This window comes from Arvicanthis niloticus, chromosome 25 (assembly GCF_011762505.2).
Source record: "Arvicanthis niloticus isolate mArvNil1 chromosome 25, mArvNil1.pat.X, whole genome shotgun sequence".
Taxonomy (NCBI): domain Eukaryota; kingdom Metazoa; phylum Chordata; class Mammalia; order Rodentia; family Muridae; genus Arvicanthis; species Arvicanthis niloticus.
Window position 1 is genome coordinate 22467905 of NC_133433.1, and position 20266 is coordinate 22488170.

The 20266-nt window shown below is 42.1% G+C and overlaps 1 protein-coding gene across 5 annotated transcripts in view; it reads right to left on the minus strand.

Moving 5' to 3' along the window:
* Nucleotides 1–20266, minus strand: part of Chd7 (chromodomain helicase DNA binding protein 7) — a 183962-nt gene that overhangs the window by 48644 nt on the left and 115052 nt on the right. For all 5 annotated transcript variants that reach the window (XM_076924229.1, XM_076924231.1, XM_076924230.1 and 2 more), the window contains exons 5-8: nt 16708–16845; nt 15622–15687; nt 9902–9957; nt 953–1067 (exon numbers count right to left, since the gene is read on the minus strand). In XM_076924229.1, the coding sequence (XP_076780344.1) occupies nt 953–1067; nt 9902–9957; nt 15622–15687; nt 16708–16845 (375 nt within the window). The remainder of the gene's footprint in view (nt 1–952; nt 1068–9901; nt 9958–15621; nt 15688–16707; nt 16846–20266) is intronic.

Consider the following 20266-nt stretch of genomic DNA (forward strand, 5'->3'; position numbering starts at 1 on the left):
GCACACACTCTCCCAGAGACTCCTGTGGGATCCCGTGGGATCGAAATCCTGATGCTCTTCCATCTCCTCCTCATCTCCACAAAAGGGTAAACGTGAAAGGCTGTCCAGAAGCCAGCTCTTCATAACCCTGTCCTTCGAAGCTTATATTCAGTTAAGTCTTTAGTTATTTACTTTTTGCCTTTTGCCCTTGTTGGTGTGGAAGGACCAAACTCAAGAATCTCATACTTGCCAGTGACACGCTTGGGCCTGGCTAACTCTTTCAGGAGAACAGCTACGAAACCATCAAGTAATCTCTTTCAAAGTTAGAGAGCTTTTGTGTTTTAAATCTTCTTGTCTTGTATTTGAACATAAATGACCTCCAGTCTAGAGAGCCAGCTAAGCAGCTTGTGAAAGCATCTTTGAGACATAACTGACCATGTCAAGGCTGGTCCTCTCCCCAAAGCAGATCAGTTATCTGTCTATCTATAACTGATAACCTAGGGCCTACCCTCTGTGCAGAGGCACACAGCATCTGTTTGTGACCTCAGTGAGAGGCGCAAACCTGAACAAGTGCCATCGTCATGTATCCCCATCATCGTAAACCACCCTATCTACTGGAAGCTTGTGGCCCGCTCTCAGCAGACTTCCATCTGCTTACTTTGTTCATTTCTCAGCTGCATGCTCATTGTACAATATTAATCACACCATCATAGCTATTTCCACATGTCATAGAACCAGCATCTTCTAGATGAAGCCAACAGGAAGGATGAGAAATTTCCTGTTTACAAATTTCAGCGATACCAGTTAACCAATGTGCAAGTAACAGTACCAAACCAGTCGTTGTTAACCAATGTGCAAGTAACAGTACCAAACCAGTCGTCATTAACAGTTTAAGGTCCTAAAGGTCAAACTCTGGAATATTTTGATAAAGAAAACATTTCAAAATTCAAAAACTAATCAGGTTATTTCATACCTCTGAAAGGAATTTGCTCTGGCCCTGTTTTGACTTAAACCGTTTTATCTTTTGCTGAATTCTCTTGTCTTTTTCCAGATCTTCTACTGATGCCCACTGACAATGGAGATAGGAGCTGCAACACGAAAGGAACACTCTTGAAACACTTAGAAAGTAATCATCCCATTTATGTCTTACAAAAAATAACATCAAAAGGGATCACGCACACACACACACATACACACACACACACACCTACTTAATGATAACACATAATGCCAAGCACTATCCAATATAGCCACTAACATTTGAAAATAAACGAAAATCAGTAATATAATAGTACTGAAAGTTGCTAGTTCTAATATAGCCTAGCCTTGGGCTTTTCCCACTACCCATAAAAAGCCAAAACCAAAAAAAAAAAGAAAACAAACAAAACTTAAAAATTAAAATCAAACAATCAAACAGAAAAGAGCCCAATAACGAGTTGTTTTTCTAAATTAACAGATTACATGTCTCTATCAAACAATGAGCACTACAGGGTGGCCTTAATTATGAAATGTTTTGAGCTTTTCAGCTTTGAGAAATTAAAGGGTTTTATCAAGTTAAAAGAATTTAAGTTTAAAGCCTCAATTCCTTTGGGGATGAGGGAGCAGTATGTCCCTGACTCACACAGGGCCTCTGCACAGACTCTTATGACTGGCCACCAGGAGGCAAGGTGCAGCTCTGGCTCCAGCCCTCCACCATCATTCCTGTGTTACTAGCTTGTGTTCTTCTAAAAGCTTGAAAAGATGTGTCTTAAGATGTTTTTACCTTCATTAACCTGAACGTCCTCTGAACTCTCTTTCCCTTCTGCTGCCACAGACTTACAAGGACAACTGAGGTCTGCGATATCTTCCACACTGGGCTTCTTTGTGCTATTTGATATTTTTTGGTATTGTGTCGTCCCATCTGCCCACCACTGTCCCTAATAGCTACCATCACCTTGTTCTTCTTTCTGGTGATGGCATTAAAAAGTTGGTACTAAGCACACTGGTCCATGCCTAAAACCATAGTACCTGGGAGATGGAAGCAAGACAAGAGTATGTTCAAGACCAGCCTAGGTGACATAGAAAAACCCCATCTTAAGAAAACTAAGGGGCAGGGATGTAGCTCAGTAGCAGAGCATGTTATAAGCATGTGCAAGGTTCCGGGTTCCAGCACCATCATCATTGAGAAAAGAAGAAAGGGACATACTTGGATCTATGACACTTAGCGTCAAGATACTGCTACACAGAGATTACAGAATCTTTCAAAACCCTTCTCTACTTCCAGCAGCTGTTTTAAAATTCAGGATGCTAGAAATTGATTGTTACTTAATTAACATACTTAAGTATGTAGGTTTAACTATAAAGCTAGGTCTTATCAGACAACAGACACAACAGAGACTTTTCCACAAAGACACAGATACCCACTATCATGCAATATCATATCTGATGTAGGCACCAATGTCATTAAATAAACTATCTCTATTTGGAGACTATATGTATGATTACACACACACACACACACACACACACACACACACTCCACTAACAATTCAGAAAACTAATTCAAAGGATAAAGGAATTCAGTAATGTAAAAGAAAATAAAACTGGCCCACGGAAGTTAATAGTCAATGAAAGGGCATTGCACTTGCACAAAACTTCTTTCATAACAGCAACAAAGACAAAGGATTTAGCCATAAATTTGACACAAAATGTACAAACATGAATAATGAAATGCTTACACACTCTTAAAATGGCATGAACACAGAGCTGAATCCACTAAAAGGACTGTCGGCTTTCCATACAGTACAAAGTCAATATTCTAAATTATAAACTTGTAAGTATACTTCAGTGTAGAGAAAAATATAAGTAAGCATTCTCGTGGAACTAAACAAGCTCACAGGAGGAGGCTGTTTGTATAAAAATAAATATGCAACAAGACCCACAGAAACATTAAAAACAGGGAGCAACTAGGAAACATACCAGAGATTAAAATACACTAGACAGCTCCCAAGAAATCCAGAGCTGAGACACAAAGAGAGAAACTGATCACAGGAGCATCTTCCAGGACCTCAACACTCTTCTGATCAGAGCGTTGACTCGACATGCAAGCTGTTCTGGCTCTGTTTGTTTTGGTTTTCGTCAACAAAACACAATCTAGAGTGATGTGCGACGAGGGAATCTAAGTTAAGAAAATACTCCCAAAAGACTGACCTTTGGGCAATACCATCTATGGTTTGGTGGTCCTGGGTGCTGTAAGAAAGCAGGCTGAGCAAGCCAGTAAGCAGCACCCCTCCATGGCCTCTGCATCAGCTCCTGCATCCACAGTGCTACCCTGGCTTCCCTCAGCAGACTGTGACTTGGGATATTAAGGCAAATAAATGGTTTGTTCTCTAAGTTGCTTTTTGGTCATGGGATTTTACCATAGCAACAAAAACCTTAACTAAGACAGATATTGGTATCAAGCTGTGGGGTATGCTGTGACAGACCTGGCCATGTGGTTTAGAGGACTGTGGTAATAGGTGCATTCTGGGATGGAAAAAACCACAGAGTACTCAAGAGTTCACTGGGCTGTTCTACGGGAGCTTGGAAGATAAGAATGTTGAGTACTATGCAGATGGTGGAAGCCTGGCTTGTGAAGTTTCAGAAGGAAGTTTGAGAGTCCCTCAAACATTACAGCACTGTTCAGTATTTGAATTATGATAAAGAACAGCCCAGCATCATTGAGGTGAAGTCTTCTGGGAAGTGCTTCCTCAAGGCCAGAACTCAGAAGCTGTGTGGTCCAGAAGGGCCAAGGCTAGATGTGGTATTTCTGTGTAAGAGTCTCATATGTGACACTGGTTTAAAAAGCATAAAGGGGTCACGAAGAATGGCTGAACGCCATGAGAAGCCAGAAGAGGACATTAATAAAGGTGTAGCCTCAATAGCAGAAGAAGCCACAGAACTTAAGGGGTCACCATGTGGCAGGGTCAGAGTCCTTGAAGAGAACCTTAAAAAACTACTGGTAAAAGAGTAACAAAATTGTGTCACAGATCTTAGCATTTTGGAGATGTCGGTATCACAGGCTGACTACCAAGGACAGCAACAGGTATGGAACGGAGCCAGGCTGAGTGTACAAGACAAGCTGGGTGTACTGTAGATGGCATAGTCAGATGCAAAGCTGCTTAGACCCTATAGAGTCCAGAAGACCATAAAGCAGTGGTTCCCGACTTGTGAGTCACAACCCCACTGGGGGTCAGATGACCCTTTTACAAGGGTTGCCTAAGACCATCTTCATATCAGATATTTACAATACCAATTTATAACAGCAATAAAATTATAGTTGTGGATGGAGTAGCAACAAAATTGATTTTATGGCTGGAGGTCACCACAGAATGAGGAGCTATATTAAAGGGTCACAGCATTAGGAAGCTGGTGGCCTAGAGTGAACCCCACATGTAAGACACTGAGCTTACTGCACTGCAAGACTGTAGTTCTGCTTTGATCTGATTATAACTGTGCCCTGGATCTTCTTTTTGAAAATAACTACATAACTTGTCTTTCTCTTACAGAGTCAACCATTAAGAGCAGCTGGAATATTTTAAAGACAATGGATATTTACAGAGGCTTTTACTTTTAAGAGACTGGACATTTTAAAGCTTTTAATGCGTTTGAATTTTTACAAACCGTGGGGCTTTATAGGTTGGAATGTTTAGTATTAGAATATCAATATTAATATGCGATCTCAGAGATGAACAAAAAGGAAAGGGTTATGATTTAATACGTGATGTGTTTGCATATCAAGTTAAGAATGGGGTCTATTGTGGGGTTGTTTTGTTGGTGGTGTTGTCAACTTGACAGAAGCTAGAGTTATCTGGGACGAGAAACCTCATTTGGGAAAAGGTCTCCATCAGATTGCCTGTAAGCAAGTCTGTAGTGGTTTTCTTGACTTATGGTTGATGTGGGAGGGACCAGCTCACTGTGGGATGGTGGTGCTCAGTTCTATAAGAAAGCAGGCTGAGCAAGACATAAGGAGTAAGCAGGGAAACAGCTCCTCCATGGCTTCTGCTGCAGGTCCTGCCCCCAGTGCAGGCGCTGACTTCTCCCACGTTCTAAGTTATTAACTAAACCCTGACTAAGACATGAGTCTCAGGAGTTTGGGTTTCTAAAAGCTACGTAAAGGCCAGGTAGACATGGATGCCTACATGCAATTCCAGAGCTCGTACGGCAAAGCCTTGCCTGGCAAGGATAGCTAGAAAGCCATGTTGGTGAGCACTGGGTTCAGTTGAGAATATGGTAAAACAAGACTGATGATTCACAATGTTTCCAAACACATGTACCAACATGTGCATGCATACCCATACACGTGCCTACGTGCAAACACACGTACACACACATAGGAGAGAAAAAAGAAGAATGGATACATAGATGCAAATACATATATTACACAAGGGGCATAGCTCAAATAACTATGGAAAAGACAGACTTAACTGTAATTGTGTGCATCTAACATTGTGATCTATGACAGACCATGTGAGGTAGACAGTCATCCCATAATTTGTAAAGGACCTAAAAAATTCCCATGGTCGGGTGATATAAATAACTGTAAGGCGGGCAGTGGTGGTGCACGCCTTTAATCCCAGCACTTGGGAGGCAGAGGCAGGCGGATTTCTGAGTTCGAGGCCAGCCTGGTCTACAGAGTGAGTTCCAGGACAGCCAGGGCTACACAGAGAAACCCTGTCTCGAAAAAACAAAAAACAAAACAAAACAAACAAAAAACAAAAAAAAACTTGTAATGCCTCAGAATGGTTAAGTTATCCATATGTTTGTGGTAACAAGTAGAAACTTTCTGTGTTACCAAATGCATGAAAGTATAGCACATACAGTTAAATACAGTAATAATAATGCCAAAAATAGCCACGTTCCTAGCTATGCATTCAGTATACAATCCTTTCCATTATTTAGAGTGAACGTGTACTCACAAGCCATAGTACAGTGGCAACAGCATTAGACAGCTCATCTTTACCCTGCCTTTTGACTGAATCAAAACATCATACTGATTGACTGACCTGAACTGTCTAGGTGTAATTAAGGACATGCTATGACATCCACACAGTGAGGGAATTAAATGACGGTTTGTTTCTCAAACTGGGGCTCTGTTGTTGACAAGCGTGAACACCAAACACATCATGCCCTGAAGCAGAAAAAAACATGCATATACTAGAGGAAAATGTGGGCTAATTCTACCTTCACAGCAATATAGGGAAGAATGAATGGAAAGCCAGAGCCAATAAAAGACTGATACGTCTAATTACAGAACTCTTAAATGTATGGGGGGTGGGGGTGGGGGTGGGGGTGGTGGTGGTGGTGGTGGTGGTGGTGGTGGTGGTGGTGGTGGTGGTGGTGTTAGATGGTGCACATGTGGAGGTCAGATAACAATGTTGGTAAGAAACCAGCTCAAACTCAGGTTGTCAGGTTTGCGCACGAGTGCTGAGCCATCTCACCTTTAAGATTTATACTGCAATAAGTACAGAAAGTTAGAAGACAGCAGGACTGTAAGCACCCTGGCAGCTTCTGGTCCAAGAGAGGCCTGAGAACCCTCATGTCCAAAGAGCTCACAAACCAATACACGAGTGATAGGAACATATGCAAATGCATACGCAGGGAAGTGGCAAAAGACAGTTATTAAGCTCACGAAATGGTGTTCTTATGGTCAAGAGAAAATGTTAACTAAACGTCACCGAGCCTGAGAAGACAGCACAGCATGCTGGGAAGGCTGAGGACACCTGTGAATGCAGGAGTTTGGTACATCTCTCAGCACTATACCCGTGGGGCTAGTAAGTTGGCTCAGGGGATCCGGTGCTTCCTGGAACCTAGGAACCCACTGACTCTGGAAAGCTGCCCTCTGATCACCACCACGTGCAGTGGCGTACATGCATGTACCCTCACATGACAATGTACACTAGTTTTAAACCACATTTATTTTTTTTTATACCTTCATATAGTAATCCCGTTTGTTTTTTAAGGAATTCACCTTGATGGTAAATACCCAACAAATTGAAAATATATACAGGCACGCATGAGAAAAATCACTGTGGCACTGTCTATCTACAAAATGCAATTATTTACAAGGTCACAGACGTGGGAGCCTGAACAGCTGCACTACAATCATGCAGTGGACTACTATGCAGCTGTTAAAAAAAAAAGCACAGCTCCCACAAAGACTCCTGTAGTGATGTCCAGAACAGGAAAGGAGAGAAAAGAGCAAAAAGTATATTAATGCTATACAACCGTTTAAGACAGGGAATGCGTGTGCTCCTGTGTGTGCACATACCTGCCTATATACCTGCTACTTGTGTCAAGAAGTATAGGAAGGAGAAGCCTGGTACTAAGCGGTAAGTTAGAACAGAAGGGACGCTTCTCAACCGACTAATCCTTGTATGCAGCTCTGACTTTTGACTCATGGTAATATTTTCACCAATTTAAAAATACAAAAGAGATGTCTAAGATAAAATTAAATCTCAAACTGAAACTGATCAACTCAATGGCGTGTGGAATAAACAATAAAGGGACGGACGGGGACCTGGGAACTAAGGGGATTCTGAGTAAGGTATTTAACTTCTACCCTTGAAACTAGTATAAAACATTCTAAACAAAGAAACACAAACAAAAACTCAGCTAGTAGTTCTCTTTTTATTTTGTTCTTTTTTTTTTTTTTTTTTTTTTTTTTTTTTTTAAATCAGGGTTTCTCTAAGGAGCCTTGGCTGTTCTGGAACTCACTCTGTAGACCAGCTCAGAGATCCACCTGCCTCTGCCTCCTTCCCAGTGCTGGGACTAAAGGCGTGCACCACCTGGCTCCACTAGAAATTCTTAATTCCTTTCCTGTATATTTTAAGGTTGACAAAACCAAACCAACCAAACCAACCAAACCACCACCACCAACAACAACCAGATGATAAGAGCCAAGCTTCTTATCATTGAAGAGGGGACTAGCTACTCTTGAAAGGAGAAAGGGCAGAGGGTACCCTGTGGGAGTGCTGGGTAGTGCTGGAATTATCAACTGAAGATACTGTTTTGTTGTTAGGCAGGTGGGTGCATAGGTAAAGGTAAGCACATACATGTAACAAACAATTACACATGCCTGAAGATCGTGAGTGTGCGTGTCTGCAGGTGTGTATACAATCCTAGCAACGTCTACACTTGGTGACTCCTCAGCAGGAGTGAGCAAGCTCACTGCCCACATTTGGCTCCTACATTCTCTATCTTATGAGAAAATAGCAAAACTGATTCTACAGCTTCAAGTTGCAGAGACAGGATGAACAGGGAACACACTCTGGCATCGATGTTCCAAAGGGAGAAGGGAAAGAGTGAAGAACTCAAATCGCAATATAATGACACCCGCCCCCCCACCCCCCATGAATTAGCCAGGGCAGAGAATAAAGGCCATCTTTAAGTTAAAAGCACAAATATTCCACCAGGAAGGGATGACCAGCTGACTTAGTAAACATCACATCACCATATTTAACAATCTCAAAGTATTTCAGATACAGGTTAATCACAATAAAAAAAAATCTGTCCTACTGTTTTTGCAACTTTCTTACAAACCTGAATTAGCATCAAAACACACGTTAATAAAAATCTCTATTGAAAGTTTAATTTCCTTTTCGTCTCCTTAACAGTGCACAGTAAACCAGCTTAGTCCCCACTTAAACTTATTGTTGCCTGTTTGATAACTTTTCTCCTGGCTTGGCAGCAGTGCCTGGTGCTGACAGGCCCTGTGCTGTCTTTAGAGCTTCCCACAGGGAGTAATGGATCGCAACCTTTGGGTCCCACTGCCACTGTCTCAGATCCCTGTCATCTATTGGTGCAATTACATGTCAATCAACATTTACCCTCAGTCCTCCCTCTGAATTCCCCCTGCAGCTCATTTAAATTACCCCCACCTATTTGGTTTCTCTCTTTAAGGATTCCCCCACAGGAAATTACCTCATATGAACAATGTACATAGACACAAACTCACCATGAAGACACAATGCTGATGGCAGCTAACATTTATTGCACATTTTATTTTATACTGCCAGACTTTGTGTCACTGACTCTCACAGTATGACCAAGAGACACTTTCATCTTTTTACTTAATGTTTTGCTTACCTCCTCAGAAGAGTGACCCTGTATTTATACAATGCAGATCGAAGGGACAAAGCAGAGAGAAACATGGCACCCAGTGGTCAGTTTCCTAGGGCAATGTACTTTCTTGGGCTATTTTCATAGCAATTCCTAAAAATCCTCCTTAAAAACACCAGAACTGATTCCCCCAGGCTTTAGGGTCTGTCTTCAGAAGAGCAAAGCAGAGAAAACATATCGGTGGTCAACGAAGGTATCTGTCCTTAGCTGTTTGCCTGGTTAAGAAGAGCCTCGGTCTTCAGGACGGTAACAACCAATCCTGAAAACCACACCAACATGAGCACACAGATCCCACGACATAGCTCAAGGCAGCTGTGTTTCTCCACTCAGATTAAAACCTAACTAAACTAAACCCACTAACCAAATATTGAAAGCAATCCACATAGAGCCATGCTCAGTGCATTACAAAAAACCTGAGAGCATCCTGGGCCGCTGGGCCTCTGAAGGGCTACAGAGTTCTCATCTCAGATGCAGGGAAAGGAACAAGTGTGAAGAAGGCATCGCTCTTTGGGAGTGGGCAACTTTTACTTTATTTCACTGTTATCAAATGTCTACAACGGCCTTCTTGTTTATGTAAGAAAAAGTTAGTCAACTTTTACACATAGAATATTTTCTAGAAAATTTCTCAGAATATTTTCTAGAAAAACGACTGTAAAGTACCACAAATAACAGAGTCAGGAGGAAACACCCTTCCTTGAGGCAAAGAAACCATGTTCACAATCCTTACAAAGTCCTGTAGTCCGGGTATACCCTTCCCCATTGAAAAGAGGAACAATTTACTTACAAGTTTTTGTACTTCACATAAAATTCTTCAACTTCTACCTCCTCGCCAGATTCCTTCTGCAACGAAAGAAGATTGAGGTACACACTTTAAAATCATATACCAAAGATTTCAAAAGCAACCATATACTCCTGCCTGGAGACATGATGCCTGAGGGGGGCCTTCCTGGAAAGATGGGCACACAGGAAGCCCTGGCAGCCTGTGCCATGGGGACTGACGTAGTCAGGCACACGCATGCCGCTCCACTCAACGTGCTTGTGATTGTATGGCATGAATCATTTTAACTCCTCCCTAACCACATGCAGCTTCATTCACAACAACCTGACCCCAAGCCTGGCTTTCTGCCAAACCCGCAGTGTTAAGTAGACGCCAAGCGTGCCATTTTCTCAGGCAGCAGCCAATTAGCGACTGCTCTCCTGAATGCCATATGTATTATTTTTGGCTGCCTCATGGCAACTTTACATTGTGGGTTTTGTAATGTTTTAAAATATTTAAAAGACATTTATTTCTCCATATAGTTAATAACTCTAAACAAGAAACCATATAAAAGGAAACCTTGTTCTTATGGTGGGACTTGGGGTGTCACTACGAATGGTTTGAGTTTTACTCAGTGGAACAATTAAAGTCTCTCAGACAAGATGTCTCACACACATGGCAGCCAAATAAAATTAACACTTCCAATCCCACATTTAGGTGGGTTAAAATTGCGATGCATGTCCGCCAAGTCAAGAGCTTTCGGTGGTCAGACTGCTTCCAGAAGGTACCGGAGACAACATCACTGTGATGGTTTAGAAATCTCTTTTCCCTTTTGCTTTTGCTTTTAGGGTGTGGAACGATTCATAATATGTCATTTTCTTACAAGTGTTTAAGTAGATAAAACAAAGATGTAAGTCATAAACATCCTTTACCCACGCTTTCATGCTCCTACGAGAGCGGGCGAGCCTGCCTGGAGGCACACAAATAGTTGCCCTCTGGTCTCATAGGCCTTTGAAGAAAATGAGGGTGAACAGGACCGTGGCCAGGGCCAAACAGGAGAGCTGGCGTGGAGGATGACAGAGGGCACGTGTCTTCCAAGGGCTCTTGGGCTGGCCTTCATACCATAGTTAAAGACTATGATCTGCTTAGAATTCCCTTAAACCTTTTATCAGTTTCAATTAAACCTGCATTTTAAACTGCTTCTCACCAATGAGAAGCCTAGATATTCTAGAGTGTGGCCAACACCTATCAGCATCTCGTTTTACCCTAGTAAGCTTACGAAAGGACCTAACCATAAAACAGCTTTCAAACCAACACATTCAGCTTTTATTTATCCAAAACGAAAGGAAATGACCGCACACACAAGAGGCAGCTCAAAAACCCAGGTCACTTCCCTGCTCTCTTTGCATCAAGTGACGATCCATCTAGAACCTGACTCCGTTTTCTACCCCGCTAGTTCTTCATCCTGCTCTGTTCAAGATATATTACGTTTATACAGAATGAGACTCCAGAAGAAAATTAAAGATGAAAACAACCAGCAAGAGGAGGGGGGGGGGGTCTTTCAGCACATCCTAAAAGTTAGCTCAAAGTGGATCTGAAGTAACCTGGGGCACAATCCATATTTCTGTGAATTTTTGAAAACAACATCCCTTCTGGGTGGGATCAAACAAACCATCATCTATATGTGATGTCATTTCCTCTCCTTCCATGCTATCTTTTCTGCCTTGTTCTTACTGGGCTCAGTGCCCCATAATTTTGTCACTAAAACATGCAGACCAGAACCTTCAGCAGTGGACCCTGGTTGTATTCTAGTTCCATTCTGCTCCCTGAAAGCCATCTGTCTCCAACTCAGTAAGACCTACTTTCTTGTCACGATCACCTATTCCCGGAGGAACCTGCTATAACCCCTGGCAAGAGGATCTAGAACTGTCATGGGCTCTGAGACTCCAGTTAGCAGCACCTGGAATTGGTGAAGGACCACCGTGGGGCCTGTATCTTCCAAATGTCCCCAAGAAAACAAAATGCTGTCCTCTGTTTAACTGGCCATACATGTAACATGGCCACATTCTTTGTGGACTTCAACTACAGCCGCTAGCTACACTTCACATAAATGTGTACATGCTTTACTGATTCATGACTCTCTTCAAGAATTCACTAAAGACTTCTACTTTGTCCATCCTCCAACAGCCCACACTACCACTACCAGTGTGCAGAAACTACCACACTCTACAGACTCAATGAATGATGGGGTGGTAACAAACACCATCACACAGGCACATACACACAACACTGACAACACTCCTTGGCCAGCCACTGTTTAACCTGTCAGTGCTCTGAGTATTTTCATGTGTTCAATAGACATTTGAAAATGGTATTCCTTTCATTCCCCAGGGAGTATAAGGAATCTTTACAGGTTACATGAAACTTGATGTTTCGGATGTATTAATATACTTGTCTCAGTGTTCATGTGACCAAGAACTTTATATCAGGCAAGGAGCCTACCTTCTCTCACATGGCCTTGAGACAGCCCCCAGCACATGATAACCTGCACCCTCAAAGAAGGAATGGCTTTTCTAAATTAGATTGCTCCCCTACTCAAAATGATACAAATAATGAACAAAAATTTGAAAAGGTATCCAGACAAAAATAATAAACTGCTTCTGCTCTAATATATTTCACACTCCAACAGAGATAGTGAGCCACAGACTACTTAGTGAGAAAATACAGATATTCTAGGGAATACAGTCAAGACTTTAACTTTATAAAATGTTCTACTTTTTTATTGTTTGGTTCAGTTATCCTGGAATTTAAAGTAACTTTTTATAAAGAAAATATATCATATTAAATAAGTTATAGAAAAATAAATTTTAGGAGATAGAATATAGTTCATCCAGAATTTGCCTCTAAGATACTTCTGACCTTATGATCCAAAAAAGGATTTGGATTCTTTCCTATAGATAAACGTCATGTAGAAAGTGTGTACTAAATATGGAATACATAACACCTATGCAGTCTAAATATGTATGCACACATTCAAATATACCCCAACGTTCATATACAAGACTCCTGCCCTGGGTCTTGTGGATATTAACTTGTGTTTAGGACAATATTTAAATGCCAAGTCACGCCCACTGTCATGGTGTGCTAAGCTGAGGTGGCTTTCCCAGGGAGATGACTCTTAAATTATTCATGGTATAGGAAGCATAGCTGGAACCCACAGGAAAATCTCAAGTTTCTTTTTGTTTCCGAGTGCAATATTTGTGCCATGTTATCAATTTTTAGAGGTGATAACTTAATGCAGTGAACGTTGATAGCATTATCAGTTTAAAAGTTAGTGGCTATGGATGCTCGGTATCTTCTGTTGGATTTTTGGAAGCCGTTGAGGGCCAGCAGCAACAGATAAGCATCTGTGGGCGCTCCACTCTTCCTACTCTCAGACAGTTCCTGTCTTCCCCGGAACTTCTCCCACCAATTTTCTCCATTCCCAGATTTACCAAGTCAATAAATCAGTGGTTCTCAACTTGTGGGTCACTACCCCTTTGAAGGATGAACAACCTTTTCACAGGAGTAACATATCAGACATTGTGCTTATCAGATATTTACATTACAATTCATAACAATACCAAGATTACAGTTATAAAGTAGCAATGAAAACATTTTCTGGTTGGGGGTCACCACAACACGAGGAACTGTGTTAAAGTGTCACAGCATTAGGGAGGTTGAGAACCACTGCAGTAAACACTCTACCCTTATATACATCTGCAGTGACCTCTAATGCCTTATAGAAAGCCACATGGGCTGTTCACAGATGGTGGTAATATCAATTCGTAATCCATGGGTACCAGGAAGTAAAGGTGGGCAGAGGGGAAAAACTAAGTTCTCTGAAGCAGGCAAAACAGAAAAAGAAGCCATGTCTGAACCAAGTATAATCTTACTAGCTATGGATAATAGAACTAATTATAATTTCAGCTGTAAACCCACTAAGTATGCCTGCTGAAATACTATCAATTCAACAGAAATTAGTGCACCCAATCCCACTAATAACATGCGATCTTCCTCAACCCGTGTCAATTCAGTGAAGGGGACCACTCTTTGAAGCATGCCAACTATTTAACTTTTACCATATATCTTTTACCATAGACTCATAAACTAACAGTTCTAGAGTCATTAGGAAAAAGGCAACCTTTCTAACGAGCTAAGTATGCTCATGTCTGTTTCAACAGGTGACAAACCTGGCTTGGTTTTTATCATTTATTTAATCCATCAGGGCATGAAGCTACAAACTCAGTCACCAACAACATCCTACATATTCCTCCTTTACACCCGGTTTGAAGTACTTTGTCTTATTGCTCCGGATAGTTTTTCTAGGAGCGTGTGGTATATAAGCTGATAAATGTGTAAATTCTGAGTACATAAGAAAGAAGGAAACCTTGGTGAGAGGGACACACAAGCCCACTGCTGGTGCAAGGGTATCTCAATGAGCTCCTAGTTTATAAAATACAAGATTTATTTTTATGTATGTGTCTATGTGCATGCACATATGTGACTGTAGGTCAGAGGAGAACATCGGATCACTTGGAGTTAGAGTTACATTACAGGTAGTTTTGAAACATTCAAAAAGGGTGCTGGGAACTGAACTCAGGTCCTCTGAAGTAGAAAGTGCTCTTGACTGCTCAGTTATATCTTCAGCCCCAACAGACGATACATTAACAGAAGAACTTGTCTTCAGTATCTATGCTTGCCAGTAGTTTGCTGCTGGTGGCAATGCTTTTGTCTCTTTGTCTTTTCCCTCATCTGATAGTTGATAAGCTTTAGGATAGCACCTAAGTCCCATGATTCTCTTGGCCACTGGGAAACCACCTTGTATACATTTTACTAAAAGAAACCACATCATTTGCTCTACATTTCAAAAAATACAAAGGGCTACTCGGGATTGACTGGCTGACGTATATCCACAGTACCTACTTTCTAGAGACACAAGCTCAACACTTCCTAATTTGGGCAAGAAGGCAACCGACATGGAGCAGAGAATTTCCTGGGGTTAGATAAAATACTGGAGTTCTTTTCTCTAACGTCCCTTGGCCGCGAGCTTACCTGCTTCGCACTGGCAGGCACTATCGATATCTACTCTGTAGTGGTAACAAAGACACTTTCAACACATTAAGTTAAATATGCTAAATAAACGTTGTGAGCAGCCTGCTCGCCCCAATGACAGACAGAGCCTGCTGAGGGCATTTCTAAGGGGAGCTCCCAAGCAAGGTCTTTTTAGGAACACTTTTTATGAAAAAGGCAGTCTGTAATTGTATAAGTCTTAAACGTTTCTTTGGAGTCTTTTGAGTTTCTTGCCTTCTCCAAATAGGGTTACATAGGTTGATCACTCACATCTTAATGTCATTGCTTAATGGAGTTCTGATCTCACTCTAGAGTAATCACCCATCCCCCAACTTATATTGGGCTAGTATATCAGAGGGGATGAGAAATATCACCAGAAGTTTCATCTTATGATAATGTAATCATTGGGCTTTTCTTGTCTTTCTTTCTTTGTTTGTTTTGGTTTTTGTTGTTGTTGTTGCTTTTCTAAGAAATGGTCACATGTAGAACAAGCTGGCCTCGAATTCCCGATCCTCCTGATCCTCCTGCACCACCACCATACCCAGCTCCTTAATGGAATCTTAAAAGGGCATGATGTAGCAAACAACCTGGAAGATCCCCCCATGTGGATTTCTGTCTTTGCACATGGCGCTCACCTGCTTTTTCACTAAGCGACTGCTCATAATCTTCTCCACCACTGGGCCTTCTGCATCAACAGATTCCTATAAAAGAAAAAGTGGTATCAATCGATCCAAAATGGAAAACCATCTGAACTGTGCTGTAAAAGCAAGTGGGAAAGTACTCCCTTCTGCCCACGCCTCTCAGCCCTTTAAACCACTTGGTCCAAAGTTAACAGTGGGAAAAAATGACTAAAAACAAGAAAAACCTCACACTACAGAAAGGCAAAGGAAGGGCTGTGCTTATGACTTCCTGACTGTGTGGTTAATTGTGGAGACAAGCACATTCCCCCAAGCCACAAGGCATTCACTCTGGCTGCTAAGCAAAAGGAATCTGTGCATGACAGCGGGTTGCTAGTAACTTTTCTGCATCTACGTATCTACATTCATGGAGTGAATACTCCCTCTGCTCTGTTACTGTAGACAGCTCTGTCCTACAGAGGTTGTGTACAACAATTTAACAGAGAACAAACTGCCAACTAAGCACCAAGTTGCATTTACTAGGGCCCTTCAACTGGCAACCAGTTTGTTAACTAAAGTACAGTAATAGCAAAAAATGAATAAATAAAATCTTTGCAATAATCAATTCTGTTACTCCCCGTGCTACATACAAACTATCTTATCCACCATTTACACTGCACAGAAAATAAAGTGTGCCCTGCTGGGTACTCTGAGGCAGCAATCTTATAAAGGGGTTCTGACGGCGACAAACAGCAGGAGATGAACCTGAGTGCTTTATTGCAGTTCTGGGAGCTACAGCACTGAATTCTCAAAGGTGAGCTCAGTGCTTCATATTCTAGCTCAGACTCTTCCTCAGTGGAGACTACGGATTCTCCAAATCGTGTCAAATTATATATCATAGCCTTGTATAAAAATAAATTTGAGCAAACAGGGCTTTTTAAGATACTTCTAAACAATGAATTTCCCACGACTCCTCAGCCAGCGCTAGCAGAACATTCCCCTGCTCCATGTCCACCTCTGCCACTGAGCTGCTCGGCTTCCAGCTATAACATTTCCAGTCCACCCTGAAAGTACATAGGAAACGGCACAAGCCTGGCTGCCGACCTGCTGCTCTGACTGTGAGGTGTTGGATGGGGAGTCTCTCCCAGCAGCATCTGCATCATCTGCCTCCTCATCAGAAATCTTGAACTCCAAATCTTCAGTGTATCGCTTCCTCTTCACCTGCCTGCTGGACCGCCTCTTCTGCAACAGAAACCCCAACAGAGTGAGTTTTAAAGGGCAGGCTTTGGGTACACAGTAGTAAGACTGTTTTCCTTTCTTCTTTTATTTATTCATTTTTTTTAAATCTTAAAGAAAAACGGGTAATTTTCATCCTGAACATCAACCGAAAAGACCATGGTGACAACCATAGTCATAAACTGGAGATCTGGGGTCATGAGGCCTTGTAACTCTGCTGCTCCAAACAGCAGTCCCTTCAACAAGAACACACAGGTACAGCAAACTGTGTCACTCACTTGGCCATCTCCATGGAGAGCAGTGGCAACACTGGAAGGAGGTGCACAGTGGACCTATGGGAGTCCGGCACACTCTTCTCTATTTTCCTATGACTGAAAATTTGAATGCAGAGAGTCCACCAACAACGATGCATTAGAAAATAATCTACAGGCTATAAAGGTTTATACAAATATTGTTATACTGTTATTTCTCAAGGTGTTCCAATGCCACTTTAATTTGGGGCCTAAAAGAAACAGTTTGGGGCTGGGGATGTAGACCTCAGTGATAAGCACTTACTAAGCATGCACAAAGCCCTGGGTTCAAGTCCTAGTCCTGGAGAAGGAGGGAGAAGTGGGAACTGAACACACAATGCAATGAGTGTCTGTGATAAGTAGGCTGGCGTTTTTTGTTTGTTTGTTTATCTGAGGACAGCTTCTCACTATGTAGCCAGAGCTGGCCTGAAAGTCACAACTAAACCAAGCTGAGATCCAACCCCCAGAGGTCTATCTGCCCGTCTCTGTCTCCCAAATGCTTGGATTAAAGCTGTGTGCCACCGTGCCAGCAAGTTCTGGTTTTAATACAACTTTTTACCACACTGCTTAAAATGCAAAACGCGTATGTTCACGCTTGTGGTCAAAACACAGCCCAGCATAGCCTGTGCAGGACAATGTAGTCATGTGAAACCTGTGACCTACCAATACTACTTCTGGTAAGCTACGTGTTGTATTTGGAAATCTGTCTGTGGTAAAGCGATGAATGAAAGCAAATCACGTGACAGTAGAAGTAGCTTCTGATTCTACTTAAGACAAATGCAAACTGTTTCTCTATCTTGATGTGCAGACGGTCAACAAACCTCTGAAAATGAAGAGAGTCTGCTGCCTGAGAATCATGCACAGCACTGTACTTCTCTGCTTCCCGAGAAATACTCAAGAAGAAGATACCTGTGCATGCTTCTGCTAACAGAAAAAAAACAAAAAACAAAAAACCAAAAAAACCTGAAGAAATACAAATTGTTACTAGGTATGAGGTTCTGAATGAAGAGATAGGAGTGGGGGAAGGGCAGAGCATTGTAATTTCAGTCCTTAAAAAAAAAAAAAAAACTTTTTAAAAGAAACAAATAGTGAAAAATCGAAATTCATAACATAATGAGAGGATGACAACTTCGCTGAGGAGTACTGGACATGGACATTTTTCTAAGAAGTGTGAACTGCTGCTTTTTACTTTCGTCAATGTTACAGTCCAGCATTAAGATGGGAAGAGGCAAGTGTTCACCATGCATATGAAGAAGGCAAGGCACACATTGTAATCTCTCAGGGCAAGACCAACACACCACATGACCTCACAGCCTGAGAACTCGGGGATTAAACCTGCTTTATAAAAATATTTTTGCTTAAAATCGGCGTGTCCTGAGGAGAAAACTTAAAATGTGTTTCTAGAGCCTTGCTGTGGCCGCACCTTGTGAAAGAGTCAGTTAGAGTTAACATGTCATTTACTTTTGATGACCAATCAGAACATCAGAAACTTTTCGCTGCAAGCCCCTCACAGATGCACCACAGGAAGACACATAACAAACAAGCAGCCGGCATCACTTCCTGTATCAGGCACCAGGAAGACAGCTTTCCAGTCAGTCTCTGTGGCCGCCTGACTAGGCTGGTGAATGCAGAACTGTTACACTGTGACAACTAGACAGACGCACTGAGCTTGCTTTGAACTGCTAAGTACTTTTCTATTCCTGAAATACAGGAAGGAAAAGAAGAGGTGGGAAGTGGACGCAAGGCAAGGTAGAAAGAGAAGGGAAAAAGGAGGGAAAATCCCACCCCAAATAGTAGTTCATTAGTCAGACGGGGAAATAATTCTTCTGTTTTGAGACAGGGTCTCCTTTGGTAGTTTTGGCTGGCCTGGAACTTGCTACGTCAACCAAGCTGGCCTCAAACTGGCAAGTGCTGGAATTAAAGGCATGTGCCACCACATCCAGCCTGTCAGAACAATTCTTAACATTGTCCAAATATTCCTATTGTAAAGCCCCTACTTTAAGCACAAATTAAGACAAAACAACCTCAAGGATACAATGAATTTCATTTAAAAATTTTTAGTTTCAAACTCCTTTTAGTTTCAAGCAACTTTTAAGAGGAGAGATGGGGCTGTGGTTTAGAGCAATCCTTGCTCTTGCGGAGAACCCAGGTTCGATTCCCTGAACCCACCTGGTGGATCACAACCATCTTCAACCATTCTGCCCTCTCAGGCTCTCCTTCCAGGCTGCTCTACTCAAGAAGAATGCAGTATCAAAGCTGAAGTCCTCTGTGAGGGGCCCCATACCACAGACCCTGGGGCCTTAGAAGACCTGAGAATGTACTACGGGTCAGAGGAAACCCAACTGGGCCCTAAGGGGCTGGCTGCCTATTCCAATGGGACTCAGCAGTAACTGCTCCCTGCTAATTCAGATGTCACTTGCACAAGCCACATTCCCTGCCATCCCAAAGGACCAGTCTGGCATGCTTCCAGGGAACCTATCAAGGAAATAATTCACAACTGTCATGAGTACTTTTGAGTCCTCTGTCAGTCCGAATACAAGAACCCAAATTCCTACTATTTACTTTTAGAGCTCAGGAGATTCCAATGAACCATTTGACAAAGCTACCATCTGGGTCATCACTGACTTGTTCATGGAAATTCTATCATGAATATATCCCATTTCTGACCATCTAATATCAATAAGCTACAAAGTATGTTTTGGTTTTTATCACACACACACACACACACACACACACACACACACACACACACACAATCAACAAGGGCAGGATAGATAGCTTGGTCGGGAACCTGCTTGCCTTGCAAGCATGAGGCCTCGGTTTTGCTCCTTAGAACAGAAAAGCAAGGCATGGAGGAACATGCTCACAATTCCAGCATTAGGGGAGTGGAGACAAGATCTCTGGGACTCACGGGCCAGCCAAAGCTAGCATGCTTCACTAATCCTAGACAGTGAGGGAGTCTGTCTCAAAAACACACCATGGTTGGTTCCTAAGGAATGACACCTGAGGGTGGCCTCTTGCCTCTACATGAATGTGCATACATGTGCATACACATGTTCATACACACATGTACACACACACGAGGGAGAAGAAGAAATCAAATAAAAATTGACAAAAAAAAAAAACAATTTTAGTAA